At 43.4% G+C, this 21,129-nt stretch overlaps 1 protein-coding gene across 1 annotated transcript in view; it reads right to left on the bottom strand.

The window, feature by feature from the left end:
• Positions 1–21,129, bottom strand: part of cadm2a (cell adhesion molecule 2a) — a gene marked incomplete at both ends in the record, with an annotated part of 501,190 nt that overhangs the window by 37,441 nt on the left and 442,620 nt on the right. Inside the window, 3 exons of the mRNA XM_080748396.1 lie at positions 4,789–4,967; positions 6,251–6,341; positions 7,135–7,296. Of these exons, the coding sequence (XP_080604522.1) occupies positions 4,789–4,967; positions 6,251–6,341; positions 7,135–7,296 (432 nt within the window). The remainder of the gene's footprint in view (positions 1–4,788; positions 4,968–6,250; positions 6,342–7,134; positions 7,297–21,129) is intronic.

The following is a 21,129-nucleotide window of genomic DNA, read 5'->3' as shown; positions in this document are numbered from 1 at the left end:
CTGCTATTTTTCAACAGTTAAAGCATTCAATAATCCTAGGCCCTAAATGGGTTAAATAATGAACAGGTTCACTAGGGCTGCACACTGTGTATTCAAATAGACTCCACCAACAAGGAACTGAATCATCTATCACTACCAAGGTCCCAGATAGGTTGCAAACACGCGTCCTTTATATCACAGTAAATAAAAGCCATGGTTTCAAAGCCAATAATTTAACAAACTGTGCAGAAAAATCCAAGATGAGAGTGTTAAAGATGGACCCAAAAGGACCGTATGTCACTGTCTTGTCGTCGCATACTCTCTATTAGGGATGGGACGATAAGGACGATAAGCGATATATCGTTTATCGTGATAAAAAAACACTCACGATAATCGTATTGTGGAGATTTAATTTATCGGGATATCATCCTCCGTCATGCACTGGGATCAATTCACCTTTTATTTGCCGAGCTGCATATCCGGTACCACATAAACCCTCTATTGGTAAAACGTACTTATAATATACGTACTTGATATAGTCATTTTTTCACTCGCTATCAAATATCTTTGCCAAAAAATAGCCGATCTACAGGTAGATCTGCGATTTTTTGGCAAATGTTACGCCCCAGGATAATGGGATTTTGATTATCGCGACAATATTGTAAATCGCGATTTCTTTTGTCACAATAATCGTGATACGACATTTTCGTATCGTCCCATCCCTTACTCTCTATCTGTGTGTGACTTCAGCTTGCGGCTGTGAATTAGGGCCAGTGCCTCTTCCACATCTTTAATGGAGCCTTCACACATGATTAGATTTTAGCGCTTAAAAATTAGGAGATGGGGAAAAGGAGATGGATCACAAGGCTCCTAAACATCAAGGTGACATTTATCAGCCCATCAGCACGGGAGGAGAGATTCGTAGATAAGGGTTCTGAATACAAAGACAATTGGGGGAGTGGGGTGGCAATGGCCCTTATTTATTCATTACGGTACACTAAACATAGAAGCATAATATAACATCACATAAGCCTGCTCTAACCATATGAAATCAAGGGGTGAGGGTGTGCGAGGCGATGCATATGTTTATCATAAACTAATTTCCTAGCTGCTGATCAAGGTCACACGTCAATTGAAATCAAATTCAGACCACGGTGGTAATGGATAAACAAAAGCTGTGTTGCAACTCTACTGCTTCCTGGCACTTGCTGTTAAAACCCATTTAGGCCTAGAACTATTGAATGCTTTAACCAGTGAAAAACAGCAGATATACAAGCTCACAGCGCGGCACCGAGTGCCACGCTGCGAGCTTGTAGATCTGCTATTTTTTGGAAAAAGGTTGTGAAAATGTCGTGCAAATCTTTGAATATATGTATTTTCAAAGCGAACGTTTGTAACTAAAATTTTGCTTCTGGTTTGTCCCTGGAACTAGATATGTTGAGATGGGGGTCCGTGGCCAAATAAATGTCATTTTGGGGGTCCTTCACGTGAAAAGGTTTGAGAACCACTGACATAGTGGTCTCTCAAGAACAGACTAACTGAGCTCCAGTTAAGTGAAAAGGACCTTTTCATTGACGATGGCTGGCCAGATTGCTGACATAGAAACGTAGGTTTTTCAAAAAATCTTAGAATAGAATCGGGTCAAAATTCGAATTTTCACGATTTAAAAAAAATAGCAGATCTACAAGCTTGCAGCTTGAGCTTGTATATCTGCTATTTTTCAAAAGTTAAAGCATAAAATAATGATACACAATGACATGTACCCGTTTTGAATGGGTTAAATGGCTCTTTTGCACGCTGTGCCAGGACAAAAATGAGAGTTTTCAGCATCAATAGCTATTCTAACTGAATCAAAATTGCAGCTGGTAGGCAATTTGGCACTGAATTTATCTCTTCATGCAAGCCAGTTTGAATTATGTTATGTTAAGTTATGCTATGTTGAATCATGTTTATGAATATATAAACAAGTTCTTTCTCTTGCCTCACAAGATGCTGATTTGAACGTTCTCCTTTGTTTCCTCACTGAGCAAAATTCCATTTATTTTTCGGATTATATATTTCAGGAATAAACGTTGTACATATTTGATTTGTTCGACATACGTATACGCCATTATGCCAACAGACCAAACCTAATTCTTTTGGGGGAAAGACAGGCCAAGACACTTGGTGTTCTACTGAAATAGCAGAAATTAACTTTGGTCGGAATGCACATAAGCACCCATTCTATTTGGTATAGGTGCACATATTTAGTAACTAGAGATGTTACCGATCAATCGGCAATGGATCGGATCGGGCCGATCAAAGCGTGATCGGTGATAATCGGTGGTTTAGATCAAAAGGTAAATTCACCGATCCAATCCGATCGGTGCATCCGATCAACCAGCCGTTCAGTATGCCCACTTGAGGCCATTTTGGGGTATTGATTTCCACAGTGCTGAAGGAATAATTATTTACTGCTATGATAATAAATAATGCTGGTAAATAACTATAAGGCAAATATATAAATGAATTCATGAGTGAATTAATTAAAGTTAAAACATTAACATTTAGAAAATATAAATAATATATAAATAATAACTTGATCGGATCGGTGATTGATCGGTATCGGGTGATCAAACTTTTGTGATCGGTGCTCGGTGATCGGTTCCAAAAAACCTGATCGGACCATCCCTATTAGTAACAGCTAAACCCTGCAAGGAAACTAGCTTGTTTGTTTGTGGTGCAACCCCCACTTTAATTAAATAACGCGTACATCTCAGCGTAGTCACTTGCGACTTTTAACTTGCAAACGGCAACCGACTGCTTCGCTGACAGACAGCACACACCCATCGAAAAGGGAGAACGAATCCATTAACATTAAAGCTACACCAGAACACAGCAGCTGATACCTGAGAGGATTACTCCTGTTTATCAGAGCATATCTGCCTTCAAGCTGGAGAACAAACTAAACAGCTCCAATGCTGCCGTACCCGCGGTACCACCCCCGCACAAAGACACGCACAGTCCCATCACTCTTCATCTTTCTTTCCTCTATCCTCCCCTCTCTCCCCCAACCAAATCCCAGCTCTCCCAATATGTGCCCCTCATCAACCACTGCCTTATGCGCTTAAAAATAGAGAAGGGGGAGAAGTCACACTGCTCCATTCTCCATTTTCACGCATTATTACTTAATGCCATAAGACAAATGCCATCTGTGGCAGCAGCGGTGGTGCAGAGGGAGGAAGAAGGAAGCGCTATCTGTTCTCCCTGACACCCAGAGTTCCTTTATCCCTCTCTCTCCAACTCCTTTGGCGGTCTGGGGAATTAGTTATCCTTCCTGGTGATATTCCTGACAAGGCAAAGCAGCCAATGTTGTGCCTCCTCCCCTCACACATTTCCCATGCACCGCACATACCGGTATGTGAGTGTGAGTGAGTTTGTGTGTGCGCGAGGTGGGACGCATGGGTATCTGGGACGTTTATTTACGGAATAGTGTGGGTAGCATTGGTTTCACCTAAGGCCCCCTGCTTGCCTGCATTTGAGATTGTCTAATACTAATCACATGTGCGGTTTAGGATCAGCAGTGCAGTACTCAGATCAGCGGCTTGATAAAGCAGCTCTGTTGCTTCAGTGCAGACTGAATGTATCACCCTGAAGAGCTGGATGTGAGGGTGAGGGTTAAGATGAATGCATTCTGTTCCAGCCCTCTGAAATACAGTATACCGCCTCCATGTGTGCGTGTGCGTGTGTGTGTGCGTGTGTGTGTGTGTGTGTGTGTGTGTGTGTGTGCGTGTGTGTGTGTGTGCGAGCGTGCGCGTGTGCGCGCGTGCGCGTGTGCGTGCACGCACGTGTGCAGGCACACATGTGTGTGTGTGAGTATTATTTGTGTGTCAGTATTATTCGATCTCTATATCAGTGATCAGTCTATTCAAGTGCTAACGGTTTCTTATGTAAGCTAGTAGAGTGCATTACTTAGAAGCCAATACAGATTATAACCAAATATAAATAATGTTACAGTATCTCGTCCCAAATCTATATTAGTCCAACTCATTGGGAACAAATAAATACTCTAAACCCTCTTGTGGTTTCTTTGCCTGATGTGTATTTTGTATCCTGAGTCACAGTGAACTCTCTCAGTGTCTCGCTTCTGACGGCGTTCACGGTGATATCTGGTTTTGGGCAGAAAGATTACACGTACATAATATACTGTAACCGTATATGGTCGCTGTTTCCAGGAAATGAAAAAAGAACCTGCGTGCCGCTCTCGTTCGTACTTTTCATTGGTTAAATATTTATGAAGCCTACAAACAAACAGACTTAACCACTTTCAACGTGCAGGGCGCCCCTATTTTGGGCACGTCATTAGAGGCGAAAATGTTCCAAGAGGTTTATTTTAAATAGCGAACCCACTAAGCACGCCGTCTAAAAGTGGTCTAATAGTGGTATAGATTTGAATTTTTTTTTGTTGTCTAAACTTAAACTAGACGACTAATAGACGTCTAATAGTCGTCTAAATGCAGACCGTCTATATTTAGACGACTATTAGACGTCTATTAGTCGTCTAGTCTAAGTTTAGACGACAAAAAAACTTTCAAATCTATACCACTATTAGACCACTTTTAGACGGCGTGCTTAGTGGGAAAATACCTGATCTACTGTACAAGCTCACAATGCCTGTAGATCGGCGATTTTCAGTACTTTTGCTGTCAAACGCAGACGAAGGAAATAAGCCAGGAATTCATGAAAAAGCTTAAAAACATGAAAACATGGACATACTCCGCCCAACAGCCCGACAACATCAACCACTGTCCTGTGACCCATGCAGCTCACCATACACGTAGAGAACGTATTCAGCACTGCTGGTCCCTAGGTGGTTCCTGGCTTCACAGCGGTAGGTGCCGTTGTCTGTCTTGTTGAGAGACGTGAAGATCAGCTCCCTTCCCTCTACGATAATCCTCTCCAGGTCGGGGAGCTCGCCGCCGTCCTTCGTCCACGTCACAGGGTCCGGTCTGAGAGGACAGAAGAACCATATGGGACCAGTGGACCACACCGTGTGTAATATAGCAGGGGTCATCAATATGTCCATACACGGACACATGTTCGGTTTTAGACACCGTTATAGTGTTCTTATTTGTGATCGTAATACTCAATTACTGAATGTCAAGTCTCCAGGATTACTTCCGAATATCGTCACTGTCGAGCAGAAACCTTGTATCTCCAAGTTTCAAATTTGTAATTTTTTTCGCAAAGTAAAGCACTGCTTCATCATACAAGGCCATCACACAAAAGTAGTGAAAACAGCTGATCTACAAGCACACAACGTCTCGCGGTGCGAGGCGTTGTGTGCTTGTAGATCGGCTGTTTTCACTAGTTTAAATCATTTTAAAAATGACAAATACAAAACAAACGGTTTTGGACATACAAGGTTTCCACCCGACAACGACGATATGCATGATATTGATTTATTACGACACTACAGTATGGCACGTTATGAGTCCACTACTAGTATTAGTTGTTCTCAAAAGCTTTATTTGCAAGGACCACCATTCCATTTGTACACTCTGAGGCCGGGAACACACATAAAGGTTAACGCAGATTATGCGTTATCTGGGGTGAGACGGGGGGAAGAGACCGCTTCAATTCATTCCCTATGGAAGTGAAGTCACATGGTTTTGAAGCCTGAAACCCTGCCTTGCCGCGGGGGAGGGGAAGCAGAGAAGGGCAGCCGTGAGACAAGGCAGCCTCTTCAAAACCACATGACTTCCATAGGGAATGAACTGAAGCTGTCTCTTCCCCCTGTCTCTCCCCCAAGTAACGCATAAGTTGGATGACCTTTATGTGTGTTGCCGGCTTCAGAGTTACAGACCTGTTATTGTGATTCAGGTCTCGCTCTCTATGTGTTTCTGGTAATATTATTGTCCACTCATTTTGTATGTCCGTGGCAAAACTGGGGTTTTGACAAAAATGTCCACCACAAGCCAACATGACCCCTGGTAATACAACAGCAACAGTTTTTACAAATCTTATTTTCTGATTCCCTCCTAGGCGGGACAGCTCTACTGAATGATGGAAAAGGCTGCATCAGTAAGCAGACTTCAGTCTCCAGGTTTTGAGATAAGACCGTCGTACAAAACCAAAACATCCATTCCATTCCATTGCACTGCACCAGAAACCCACTGCGTGCAGATTGTAAAGGTAGATGTAGCTGCTAGATGTACTTTGCTGCTAAGGCTTGAGATGAGATAAACGTTTGCTAACATCATCAGCGTGCGTTGCTCAGACAGTGACTTACGAGGGGTTTCCTTTGGAGACGCACTCCAGCTTCAGGTATTGACCCTCCTGGGGGAACGCCTGCGAGTGGATGATTTCCACGCGAGGAGCATCTGGGAAAGATACAACAACTGTTATTGAGAACTATCGAGTATATCGCTTTATGCTACATGGAGCTACAACGAACTAATCTTAAATCTGTCATTTCTCTCCAGACGTAAAAACAGATGATGAGATCCATAAACACACAAAATACAGTATCTGACTATGTGTGTGTGTGTGTGTGTGTGTGTGTGTGTGTGTGTGTGTGTGTGTGTGTGTGTGTGTGTGTGTCTGTCTGTCTGTCTGTCTGTCTGTCTGTCTGTCTGTCTGTCTGTCTGTCTGTCTGTCTGTCTGTCTGTCAGTCAGTCACGTCACGTCGCACATTTGCCCTGCTCATATTTCCGCCACCGTTGCCCCTATCCATGCCAAACTTTGCACACAAAGTCCTTGGCTGCCAAACCACAACCTCCACCCCTCATTTCTCACTTGAGCCTCTTCTAGCACCACCATGAGGCTGATTATTGCAAAACACATTTTTGGACACTGCTCCTACAGATTTTGCCCTAAAATCACACAGAGCGGAACACTGTATCTCTAAAGTCATGTCATCAATATGGATCCGTCCCATTTCCCATATTCCCTCCTGATTGGCTACCATTGCCTTCTAAAGTTTGTGTATGCGACCTGACGGTCGTTTGTCTCCCGATTAGGGTGTCTTACTGGTATGATACGTTAAAAAAGAATAGATCACTTTTGGTAGAGTTGAATGCAGTGCAACAATAGAACTATGCGTGTGTGTGTGTGTGTGTGTGTGTGTGTGTGTGTGTGTGTGTGTGCGTGTGCGTGTGTGCATGGTGAACTCACAGTGGACCTCCAGTACTTCGGTGGCCTGCTGTGGTGTCTGGGAGAGAGCCACGTGGTCCACCTTGCATGTGAAGGCAACCCCGTCATCACTCCTGTCCACGTGCAGCTCCAGAGAGCTGCGCACCGTGAACGTCTTCCCACTGGCATTCACCTCCTTGGCACCTTGAGGGGGAGGAGAACAGAGCAATGTGTTGTCACATACTGTATTACATACTGTATTATATTGTGCACACACACAATATAAAGCAATACATACAAATCTGCAAGCATTCTGCACACTCTGTGTTCATGTAACACTGTACACTCGTTGAGCTATTGTGCTTATACGGTATGATGCGGTAAGTAAGTGAACACATACAGCAAGAAAAGGCTGTAATGGTAAATAAAAGTATACTAAGTATATAAGAAATGATAATGATTAAGGCTCTGGTCCATTCTGGTCAAACAGAGTCAGGGTGCTGATAGTGTGCACGTTGGCTCACTGGAAACACTCTGCTACACCAGTGGGTCTCACAAGGTTCCAAATGGCCCCTTGGCCCATTATGGGTCTGTACTCTGTAACTCTGAGAGTGTAGAAATGGAACCAAATGGATTGTACAGATTAATTGGGTTCCATTTGTACACTCTCAGAGTTATGGTGGTCCTTGAAATCAAATGTTTGAGAACCACTGTGCCACACTAAATGTAACAGAGCCTTCATTAGAATCAAACACCAATATGGCTGCTGTGCATAGAGCAGGGGTCTTCAACGTGTTCAGCCCAAGGACCCCTTAGTTGAGAGAGAGATGAAGCAGGGACCCCCACAACCTTTTCATAGATTCCATATAGTTTCATTGTTTGACAGCACAATCATCATTGTATTTTGGAATCATGTCAATTCGTGTTTTCAGTTATTTAACCACTTGAACCGGTGTCAATACATAACTTGACATTTCACTCTGTACTTAGTGTGCTCTTTTCCCCCCTCTATACCAAACGTCTTTGCCAAAAATAGCCGATCTACAAGCTCACAACACCTCGCGAGGCTATGCCAGGCTATTTTCGGCTAAAGTTCTCTGAATATGGACGCTAGTATTCTAATGGTTAATATAAAAAGGGGGGGAAAAGTTTCTATCACACAAAGATTTTGAGGACCCCCCAAGGGTCCCGGACCCCCTGTTGAAGACCCCTGCTCTAAGTATACAGGAGCCACAGAAGGCTGAGGCGGTTTAGAGTTAACCTGAGGATTATGGCCACATTGGGACAAAACAAATCCAGTCAATACTAAAGCAGTTTCCTCTTCCACGTTCCTAAATACAACAGGTCTTCATGGGGGTCATTGATCAGCGCTACCAGGAGCTTATTATCCAATCTCCAGCTGGGTGTCTGTGTGCTGTACACAGTGGGACTCTAAGGTCCATGAGTGATAGCTGATGTTCTGCTGCATGTGCTGAGGTAGGTGTGAATATTGCACTCTCTGCTGCTGTCTCCAGCACTGTTTCTCAACCACTGGAGGTCCATGGCATCATTACAGACAGTGCATGGGGGATGTGTGTGTGTGTGTGTGTGTGTGTGTGTGTGTGTGTGTGTGTGTGTGTGTGTGTGTGTGTGTGTGTGTGTGTGTGTGTGTGTGTGTGTGCGCGCGCGTGCGTGCGTGCGTGCGTATATGTAATAACGTTTCATAAGTCTCTCTAAGGTATATATATGTGAGAGAGAAACCTCTTGTGAAGAAATTATTTTTGAATGACCAACGAACATCATAAATATGCAAACATTTAAATTCCAGGCCCAGGGTCCAAATTGTGTTTTGACATACTTTTGCCATTTTGCACACATTTCCTAACGTTATTATGCTATATAATAAGTGTCATCACGAGTCACACAGTGCACATCTTGTCCGCGTATTTCTGTCTGTACGTCACGCCTGGGTTTATCTGTGGTTCTATGGGTTTGTCCCCTGACATCATGCTCTGATGTCACTGTGATGTCAGGGGAACCACTCTTAACAGAATGGGTTTGCCGCTCTGAGATCACGCTCTGGCCTGATGTCCATTTTATGCCCATATATGGAGATTGCTGATGTCATCACGAGTCACACTTGCAAATTAATTACGTCCTTGTCTGTTTTATGCCCATATATGAAGACCCCTGTTCCGATGTCATCAATATTAAGCACATATCTGGGAATGCCCATATTTGGTAATGCCCATATGAGCATGTTCTGACATCACATTGTTGACTATCACGCAGGGGTTTCCATATAACTGGTCCAATACATCACTGGCCAGATGGCCAAGAATTGTTGCGACCTCGCCCTTTAGGGCACATGTCGCCCTGAGGCATCTTGCTAGTTATTATGTGAGGTGACGCGCCGCTGTAAAATATGATTACTAAAGAACAGGAGTAAGTAAGGGGTAGATTGCGCTGATGGAAAGAATGGCATAGGTAACATGGGAGCATGGTATTATGAAGCTGGGACAACTCTACCCACTGGTAAAGCAAAGCATAGATATTTCTCTCTCTCTCTCTCTCTCTCTCTCTCTCTCTCTCTCTTTCTCTCTCTCTCTCTCTCTCTCTCTCTCTCCTGTCTATATATCATACTGCACTTTTCTTTGTTCAGAAAGCCAATCATTTCTTTGCTCTCCCGTTGTCTATTCAGGTGTTGTCAACGCTGCAGACCTGTCAGTCATTTATCGCCAGGGGGAGGCGGTTTCAGCACCTCACTGGAGGCGGAAGAGAGCAGAATGTGGATGATGAGCAAGAGAGAGAGAGAGAGAGAGAGAGAGAGAGAGAGAGAGAGAGAGAGAGAGAGAGAGAGAGAGAGAGAGAGAGAACGCAAACACTGTTCAGGAGACATAAACAAATTCAACCTGTGACGGAACTCTAATGGATTCTGGATCTATGATGAGAGTAAAGAAAACCAGATCTTCACTTGAAACACTTGATATGCTATGAAATGAAACAAACAAACAACCTAAGAGTCTAAAACTTAAAGGACAACTCCGCCCTAAATCACTTATAGGCTCATTTTCCTACTTATATTGATCCAAAAAGACTGTCCATGGGGTCTATTAGGCAGAAATGCCCCTGTTGACCAGTTTCCCCAGCAGAACCCAGCAGCTCGCATGCATAGAGTGGAGCCTATAAGCCTATCACTTTTACACTATTTGTTGTGGTTTAAAGTGTTTTTATTTTTCATGAATGTGGTACTAGTTGTCATTACAAACACATCCATGTCATCGTTGTCCCACACAAGCCATCACACTCTGCTAAACAGATGTTATGCTTTTATGTGTTTTGCCAAGTCCCGGAAAAGATGCCCTGTGATTGGCCAGTGCAGTCACTTTGATTGGCACTTGTGCCGAATGATCACCCCAAAACATTATTTATGAGATTGTGGTGGCTTGTGTGGGACAACCAAGTCATGGATGTGTTTGTAATGACTACCACATTCATGAAAAAGAAAATCACTTTTGAACACAACAAATAGTGTAAAAGCGATAGGCTTATAGGCTCCACTCTATGCCACGAGAGCTGCTGGGTTCTGCTGGGGAAACTGGACAACAGGGGCATTTCTGCCTAATGGGGCTGTTAAGTATGACATCATTTTGTAGGCAGAGGAGAATTTCTGCCCCCAGTTTCCGTGAATCTTTTTACTATTTTTACACATTTTTCTTCTCTTTGTTGTTGAAAGGAAAGTGTTAGAATTATACTTTAGTCGTTATTTTTGTCTCGGATCTGTTGAAATAGCGAGGGACAGAAAATGCTCTGGGGGCAGAGTTCTCCTCTGCCTACAAAATGATGTCACGGCTTAAAAGCCCCATAGACCCCATGGACAGTCTTTTGGATCAATATAAGTAGGAAAATGAGCCTATAAGTGATTTAGGGCGGAGTTGTCCTTTAAGGCCTTTGCACACAGGGTCAGATTATAACACATATATTGTCTGAATCTGGACAAATTCGGCTTGGTAATGATAATGATGGAAGACAGAGTGCTATCAATCAGCCATCACCACCATTGAGGCCAAATGGCCTGCAAGAAGATATGTAAACATATAGGCTAAACAAACCATACAATAAAACCAATGTATTGGTTACCAGTAAGACTCCCTAATCGGGAGATTATCTCCACAAATAGGGCAAAAATTTGTTTTTCCAAAATCTTCCTGATCCATGTTGATGACATGAGTGTAGACATACTGTGTAGTGATTTTCGTGATTTTAGGGCAAAATCTGTAGGAGCAGTGTCCAAAAATGTGTTTTTAAAAATCGGCCTGAAGGTGGCGCTATATGGGACAGATTCATGTTGATGGGATGAGTGTAGACATACTGTGTAGCGATTTGCGTGATTTTAGGGCAAAAACTGTAGGAGCAGTGTCCAAAAATGTGTTTTAGAAATCGGCCTGAAAGTGGCGCTAGAAGAGGGCCATGTGAGAAATGAGGGGTGGGGTCTCCGCGTTGCCTTGGCGGACGAAAAGGTACCGGCCCCGGCTCTCCCGGACCCTCCTAGCCCTAGTTACGGCATTTTATGTGAGCTGCAGTGGAGGGGGTCCTCCACTGGGGGCGCCACCACTTTTGCATCCGTTCTGGAGCAGCAGGAGTCGTGGTCCCCGGGAATTCCCCGTGAGCAGCCCCGTTGGGGTGGTCATTTGGTCATTTTTGCACATTTGGTCATTTTTTACATCTGGGGGTCCCCCAGGGACCTGGGGGTCCCTGGAGCTCCGGGGGTCCTTGGAGGTTGTAGTTTGGCAGCCAAGGAGCGTGTGTGCAAAATTTGGCATGGATCGGGGCAACGGTTGCGGAGATATGAGCAGGGCAATAGTGTGACGTGTGAGGTGTGACAGACAGACTGACTGACTGACGGACGGACTGACTGACTGACGGACGGACTCACAGCTGGTGGAGGTTTTGATAGTAAATGCGACCTACGGTCGCAATTATTATTGTGTTGAAATGCATGTGTGTGTGTGTGTGTGTGTGCTTATGCCTAACACCGGACCATGGATCAAATATGTGTGCTGTTCTGTTAGCAGCTGTTGGCTTGTCTGTCTCATCTCACCAAATGTAGGGTCTGTTTTGTCATTGTCAGCGTGCACTCTGTGCCCGAGTATTGATGTGCTGGAGGCCACTGTCTCTGGAAGCCATCTAAAGTAGAGATGGGCGCATTTCTAAAAGTGAACTTAGAAACTGAACTTAGCTTGAGAAACATTGCTCTGTGTGATCATCACAAAATGAATCGAAGACACATTAATTGGCGAGGGCTTTACTCTGCAAATGTGGTGCTCTTTGTAATTGAGCACAGTGCAGGTGCACTGAAGGAATAGTAATGAGTCCAGCTACATTTCCTCTGAGAGAAAGGGAGACTTTCAGATGTATTCTCATCTTGCCCCATGCCTGAACTTTGGTTTATTAATTAGTTCCTTTAATCAAACTGTGAGAGAAAAAACCTGAAGAAACATGTCCATTTCAGTCAGTCGGCAAATAGGAACTCTGAGTGTGTTAGGGTTAGGGTGTGTGTGTGTGTGTGTGTGTGTGTGTGTGTGTGTGTGTGTGTGTGTGTGTGTGTGTGTGTGTGTGCACGCGCGCGTGCGTGTGTGTGTGTGTGTGTGTGTGTGTGTGTGCGTGTGCGTGTGTGCGTGTTTGTGTGCACGCGTGTGTGTGCGTGCATGCATGCATTCACCTCTCTGGATGTGCATGCAAGTGTGCATGTTTGATAATATAATGTAATTTGCGAAAACTCAGAGGGAGTCTCACTTGAAGTTTAAACCTCACCCCACAGCAAGTATACCAGTAAGACTCCCTAATCGGGAGATAAGCGACTGTCAGGTCGCAGCGTGATTTTAGGGCAAAATGTGTAGGAGCAGTGTCCAAAAATGTGGTTCAAAAAATCGGCCTGATGGTGGCGCTATATGGGACATCCATATTGATGAGATGAGTGTAGACATACTGTGTATCGATTTGCGTGAGTTTAGGGCAAAATCTGTAGGAGCAGTGTCCAAAAATGTGTTTGAAAAAATCGGCCTGATGGTGGCGCTATATGGGACAGATCCATGTTGATGACATGAGTGTAGACATAGTGTGTACCGATTTGTGTGATTTTAGGGCAAAATCTGTAGGAGCAGTGTCCAAAAATGTGTTTTGCAAGAATCGGCCTCATGGTGGCGCTAGAAGAGGGCCATGTGAGAAATGAGGGGTGGGGTCTCCCCGCGTTTCCTTGGCGGACGAATAGGTACCGGCCCCGGCTCTCCCTGACCCTCCTAGCCCGAGTTACGGCATTTAATGTGAGCTGCAGTGAAGGGGGTCCTCCACTGGGGGCGCCACCACTTTTGCATCCGTTCTGGAGCAGCAGGAGTCGGTGGTCCCCGGGAATTCCCCCGTGGGGTGGTCATTTGGTCATTTTTGCACATTTGGTCATTTTTTACATCTGGGGGTCCCCCAGGGACCTGGGGGTCCCTGGAGCTCCGGGGGTCCTTGGAGGTTGTAGTTTGGCAGTCAAGGAGCGTGTGTGCAAAATTTGGCATGGATCGGGGCAACGGTTGCGGAGATATGAGCAGGGCAATAGTGTGACGTGTGAGGTGTGACAGACAGACGGACGGACTGACTGACTGACTGACTCACAGTTTGTGGAGGTTTTGATAGTAAGTGCGACCTGACGGTCGCAAACATCTTCAGCTGCTGTTGTTGACTCCTGACATACATTAAGCTGCCGATGAAAGCAAAAATGCAAGTATCCTCAGTGTGTCTATAAAGAAAGTAAGCAGGCACAGACTAAATAAGTCATGTGAGACAGAGCCAGAGACTTCTGTAACACTTCAGAGAAACTTTGGACGTGTCCACTCAACCATAGTCAGCTAAAAAAGTATGAAAAACAATGAGAAAAGCAATGACAGGCATTTCCTGAAAAATAAATCCCCACATCCACACACATCCTGGCTTTGAAAGGATTCTCTCTATTTTCTTCTTTTGTGTGTGTGTGTGGGCTAAGCATTGACAGATAGATTCAAAGCCGGTGAGAGCTTGGGGCGGCCGAGTGGTGCTCATGGAGGTGAAACTTCATCTCTGCCCATGCAAGATTTCCACTGCAGCTCACAAGTTTCCCAGAGCAAACCCAATAATATGTCTGCCTCTGTGCACTGTTTATTGCACCGTAAGCTTATACATGTAGCATAGATAATATAAGTGACCCTATGGCACTGAACAGCGGCTGACCTCTTTCAGTCTTTAGATGCTGAGCATATATCTCTTGCATGTTTCATGAACTTTTTAATAATAAATAAGTGTGTCTTTTAGAATATGACCATCATTTTACGAACCGGTTTGCATGTATTAATGCATTCCTTTTCATTCCACTTGATTAAACACATTGTAATAAAGGTTACCTCCTTGCTAGCCTTGCTTTGCCAGACTTTCATTGCCCCTCATTTGGTGTTTTGACGGGAACTCTGTCTGAATGTTCTCATGGTTCAATTGGGTAAATATTGGGCGACTGCAAAGGCCATAGCATGTTATTTTCATACTCTTTTTGTGCCTCGTTGTGGATGGGGGGCATTGTCATCTTGGAAGAAACCACTCGCATCAATATAGAAGCGTCTCATCATAGGATAAAGGTCACATATTGATTTGCAGTGACCCTTCCCTCTGAGGGGACAAGTAGACTATAACAGGAAAATACCCCAACAGCACAACAGAGCCAGACCTGTACCATTCTGCCCATACAGCCACATACTGTACATGCGTTCTGTGGAGAATATGCTGTAGTTACAGTAAGGGTGACTCATCTGACCATATCATCTCTGTAGGTCAGTATCTGTGGTTCATGCACCATTAACTCTCAACTGTACTTTCATCCTTTTAACAAGGGCTTATGCACTGCAGCTCTACAGTACACAGCCCATGTAGTCGTGGAAGTAATGTTCTACTGACACAGTCTGATCACGAGGAAGAATTGATCTGTTTTTCCTTGCATACAGCGCTCATACTGAACAAGCATCTGTCACTGATTCATTAGACGCCAATTTCTGTTTACTGATGTCTTTCCCATAGATCAGTGGTTTTCAACCCTTTTTCCATATCAAGGTCCATTATTTTGAGCCACAGACCACCATTTGATGATACTGTATTTAGCCTCTCTGACTCAAAACTAGGAGAGATAACAGGCAAACGCTGATCAAAATAAAAAATGTTCTACTTTCTCCAATTGTGTAGACTTTACTGTAAATTAAGTAATGCAGATGTTTAACCATAATTTAACTCGCTTGAGAGCGTAAAATGATGGACCACAAATGGACGCTTACTTGGTTTCATTTTACACTTTCAAGAGTTAAATATGGGGTGCCATGATCCCCCCCCCCCCCCCCCCCCCTAAAACATGATGATCAGGTATTATGATCATACTAGGAGGAAGATTTTCTTCCAAAAAAGTGTACAGAAAGTGTTAAATTATGTTTTTATGTGGCCACACCCACCAGTTCATTAAGTATGCCTGGTTGTACAGGTGGGTGGTGACCCAGCTGAAGTTAGCTACACCCACAATGTTGGGTGTATGGTAAAAGGGGAGTTTGTGATGTCAGTTGGGCCTTTTGACTCACAGGGAAGGCAAATATAACCACACCTGGGGGTCTATTAGAGTAATGTTACCTCCATAGACAAAAAGTACAAAACTATGGCACCACCTCTTTCTTTAGATATATAAGGGTCCATTTGGTTACCAACTCTCCATCATTTAACTGGGGACCACCTGACCGCCTCAGGGACCACTGGCTGAAAACCACTGCCATAGATGGACATGCATAGTTACTGTTCCTATATTGAAACACTAGCTAGTTGAGCAGTCTTTAATTGTGACTGAAGCTCCTGCCATCCATGACCCAATAATGAACCCTCTATCATATGGTCACTTTAGATCTTTTTCTCTTGCCATATTGATCTAAAATCTAGGTCAACTGGGACTGCTCAGCATTTGCCACTGACCATGATAGGGTCTTAATTGCTTAATTAATCTTTGCCATGCCAGGAGATTCACACATTCGGCCCTTTGTTTGTGTGCATGTGTGTGTGTGTGTGTGTGTGTGTGTGTGTGTGTGTGTGTGTGTGTGTGTGTGTGTGTGTGTGTGTGTTATGACCAGTGTTGTACCCGAACGCGTTCAAAGAACGATCGTTCATGAACACGTTCATATTTTGGGCGAACGTGAACTGAAGGTAATTGTTTTCGCTTGATGAACGATATTGTCGAACGCGGTCATTCTGACGCCCGTGAACGGAGTTCGTCGGCGTTCGTCGGCCGTTCATGCGGCGGTCCGCGCCTCCGCGGTCGTCTGTCCTCTCGTCTCTCTTTTCATTCACATGCTCCAATAGCACACACTGCACGCAGCTCCTCGTGAACGTTGATATGCGGTGCTGTCTGCACTCTGCAGCTGCACTGTTAATCTCCTCCTCGTTACGTGTCTCGCAAGCCTGACTATACTTTGTCCTGTGTGTTGCACGGCGAAAATAGCTGATCTGCAAGCTCACAACGCGTCGCATCCATGAGACAACGTGAGCTTGTAGATCAGCTATTTTAACCAACGCGGAAACATGCTGTGCGCGAGGTTTAGAAAAGTATGCCTTCTAGTGGGGTTCCTTGTACATGTAATTTTTTGTTTTCATTTCAAATGTGTGTTAAAGTTTATTTTTCACTTCCAATTTGTAGATTACTAGAAGGTCGGCCGGCTGCGCCGGCCTCTCCTCTAGGTCGTCGCGTTGCGTCTATAGGAGTAAATATTCGTCGAAACCAAAAAAAAAATTTGAGAAAAATTTTTTTTTGAGAAAAAAGAAATGTTTGAGAAAAAAAAAATGTTTGAGAAAAAAACATTGGAAAAAAAAAAAATAATAATAATAAATAGAACGTATTGGTGATGCGATGACGTGGTGTATACAGATGTTACTGCGATTGAGGTGAAAGAGAAAAGTGGAAAGTTGTGAGCTAACTCGTCTCTCTCTCTGTGCATTTGCCCCCCCCCCAAAGTGTGCGTCTCTCTCTGTGCATTTGCCCCCCCCAAAGTGTGTGTCTCTCTCTGTGCATTTGCCCCCCCCAAAGTGTGCGTCTCTCTCTGTGCATTTGCCCCCCCCCCAAAGTGTGCATTTGCCCCCCCCAAAGTGTGCGTCTCTCTCTGTGCATTTGCCCCCCCCCCCCCCCCCCCAAAGTGTGCGTCTCTAGCCCTCCCTCTCTGTTGTAAATGTAATTCGATACACTGCCCTGCTCCTCTCCCCTTCCCTCTCTCTCTCTCTCTCTCTCTCTCTCTCTCTCTCTCTCAGTGCCTGGGCTGGCTTAGGCTTCACCACTGAGGCTTCACCACTGTCCCTGTGTCCTGTGTCCTGTGTCCGTTGCTTGAAGTGGGCTGCGGCTTTAAGCCAATTGTAAATATAAGATGGTCTATAGAACAATTTTGGTTCGAGTGTCAAGACAGTGGATTGAAGAAAAATATATTTTTTGCCCTATTTCCAAAATGACCAAAATCGGAATTGTGTTTTTTGAACAATGTCTTATTTTTTCCACAACTGCTGTGTAATATATATATTTTTTATTGCTATATCAAGTCAATACTGTGTGGGGAATCAATTGGAGTCAAATATTTGTTTTGAATATATGATATTTCACACAATGAGACAATAACATGGTTATTACATTCAGCCCTTCACAATAAGGGTGCAGGAAGACTGGGAACTAGGCAGTGGGCACATCAATATTGTGGGCACCTCAATGTTAAGTTGGATGAAATTATTGCTGTGTGTGGTTCTATATGGGCTGTGTCAATAATTTTGACAAATAATAGCATGCAGCAACGTCTAAACATTTATATAATATATATATAGACCTATATTGTTTTTTTCTTCTTTTTTTTTTCTTTTTTTGAATAGCCAAAGTATAAAAAAAATTATGGTTAAAAAAAGAACGAAAAATAACTAAGTTAGTTCATTTTGGGGAACCATGAACTTAGTTCAAAATATAGAATTATGAACTATGAAATGAACTAGTTCATTTTAGAAGTTCTGAACTTGAACTTGAACTAGTTCGTTTTTAAAGTGAACTTTCCCAACACTGGTTATGACCAAGGTCATTAACTACTTCTACAGTATATACATTCTAAGAGCTGGGCTATAGGGGTTTCTTTATTTTTTTGTTTGTTATATATTTGGTAGCCTGACATACCCACAGACTGGTTGCTAGAGTTTCAGCAACTTGGGATGGCCAAAAAGGGGGCAAAAAGGCTGGCTAAGTACTGTGCACATAATTACCCATGATTAACTTTGTTTTTCTTTGAGCCATCTCTCAAGGTTGAAGATAAAATAATTGGTGCTATCTCTTACGTGATACCATGAGACATCGAAGTCGGATTCAAACTCAGCACATGGTCTGTAAACTATTTGGCTGAGCAACCAGTCGCCCCAGGGTTATTGCTTTTATAAGACCACAAATGGCAACATGAAGGTGATATACTGTACTGTACAAATCACAAATGTAACAGTTTTTAAAAACAATTTCATTACAATAATAATCATTTCTACTAGAAAGTAGTACCCAGCTGCCTGTGCAAGCAGTTGCTATGCAACGTCTTCTCTTTGCCCGTCGTCCTTTGCTGTTTTTGATACTGGCATCTACTGAAATCTCGCAAAAATGTCATTGACCTGCCCCTTTGATGCTGTTTGAAGGTTTAAGATCTAACATATCTTGTTTTGAAAGTTCCTACATTTATTTTTACAGCTCTGCATGTTGTCTTGACTTGATCTCTGACCAAGAGGACTATCAATATTCGGTTGCCATTTTGGTTTTGATTCCTTCTTAGATTTATTCTTGAATAAAGTACGTAATTACTTGATTACTCTATACTGTATTATCAATTATGAGCTTTTCCAAAGTCAGTCAAATTCAGATCAACACATTGTCTTCTGTTTTACAGTATAGTAAGTTAGTTATAGTTAGGACCGTTGAACAAACACAGTGCAGTACATGCATGTACACATAAAGCGTCCCAGTCAAAAATGGTCCGAAAAGGTGTAGGCTGAAGCCAAGGCGTATATTTGAATACAAATTCAAATATCAAAACAGAAAACAGTTTCCTAACTTTTTATGCAGCTGATTTATGTACAATTATAAAAAATAAATGTTGATTAATGTTAGTATACTACACCGATAAAGCAGTCTGAGCAACTACAGTATACACACACAAACAAACGCATGCACGCGCACGCACGCGCGCACACACACACACACACACACACACACACACACACACACACACACACACACACACACACACACACACACACACACACACACACACACACACACACACACACACACACACACGCATATATATACACAGTATATACTAGTAAGACGCCTCAGGGCGACATGGCCAGTGATGTATATCGGACCAGTTACCCATATGGAGACCCCTGGTACCCATATATGGAGATCCATGTACTGTATAGGGTACATCCCTTTTATGCTCATACATGGAGATCCCTGTCTGAACCAGCCACACAGATAAGGGCTGTTTTCCTCCATATATGGGCATTCCCATATGAAGTCCTGTTATATATGGGCTTAATATTGATGACATCGGGGATTTCCATATATGGGCATAAAAGGGATTCTGTTAGAGTGGTTCCCATGACACCACAACATACAATCCCTTTTATGCCCATACAAGGAGATCCAGCCACACAGATATGGGCCATGTCCTGGCCATCTGGCCAGTGATGTACTGTATATCGATGACATCAGGGATCTTCATATATGGGCATAAAAGGGATTCTGGGGAATACCCGTATTATATGGACTTTTACATAGGTGATGCCACCTGTGATATCACCTGTGATGTCACAGTCATGTGTCAGGGGAACCACAGTGTCAGGCGTGACCTTCAAACAGACAGACAGACAGAGATATGCGGAGAAGATGTGCCAGTTTTAAACTTGTGACCTATGGTCGCAAATATAACATACTCAAACTCATGCACACACGCACGGCATGCAGATGCACGCAGGCACAGTGGCACACAGACACACGCACGCACGTGTGCACGCACAAACCGTTTCAATGGTGCACTTTAGGTCTGAGCAAAAATAATCATTAAGTGAAATTCCCCCCCTGGTGACTGTTAATAATCTGTGTTATATTTGTGTCAGCAGAAATGTGAAATGGGGATTACACACCAGCAATGTGTTGTCTCCACAATGTGTTGATTCAACCTAATGGCTTTCTGAGAGTTTACATTACTGCTGCTGATGCAGGAAATGAATGCATACATTTACACCACGAGCTCTGTGTGTGTGTATGCGTGCCTGTGTGTGTGTGTGTGTGTGTGTGTGTGTGTGTGTGTGTGTGTGTGTGTGTGTGTGTGTGTGTGTGTGTGTGTGTGTGTGTGTGTGTGTGTGAGAGAGAGAGAGAGAGAGAGAGAGAGAGAGAGAGAGAGAGAGAAAGAAAGAGTAGGAACAATTTACTGTAAACATCTCCAGACTCACAGTTGATAATATTCAGTGAAAGTATGATATGATAATACTGTATAGGCTAGCTCATATAGAATGATCATTTTGTTGATGAACTGGATGCAGAATATGATTATACAGGCAGTGGTTTATTGTCTATTTCTTATTGTTTATTAGGATCCCCATCAGCTTTTGCCATGACAAAAGCTAGTCTTCCTGGGGTCCGACACAGACAAACCTTTGAACAGAAACATTAATTACATCAACTTTACAATCACTATAATCTAAATGAAAATAGGAAATAAACATGCTATAAAGTAGTACAATAACATTGAAAAGAATTGATTCATAACGTGTACTATCTGTAAGTTCTACTATAAGTTATTTAGGTCCAAACACAATGGTAGCCTGATTAGATGAGCAACTTTTCTCTTCCAAATGTAGCTCATACTATACTCTCCTTCCCCTAACAGACATGCCTACACCTATTTAGAAACTTTACAACATGATGCTTGTGTCTGACAATGACATCAGTGCATAAACCTA

Source organism: Nannobrachium achirus (genome assembly GCF_963921795.1).
Source record: "Nannobrachium achirus genome assembly, chromosome: 19".
Lineage (NCBI taxonomy): Eukaryota > Metazoa > Chordata > Actinopteri > Myctophiformes > Myctophidae > Nannobrachium > Nannobrachium achirus.
This window is presented reverse-complemented; position numbering and strand designations above follow the sequence as displayed.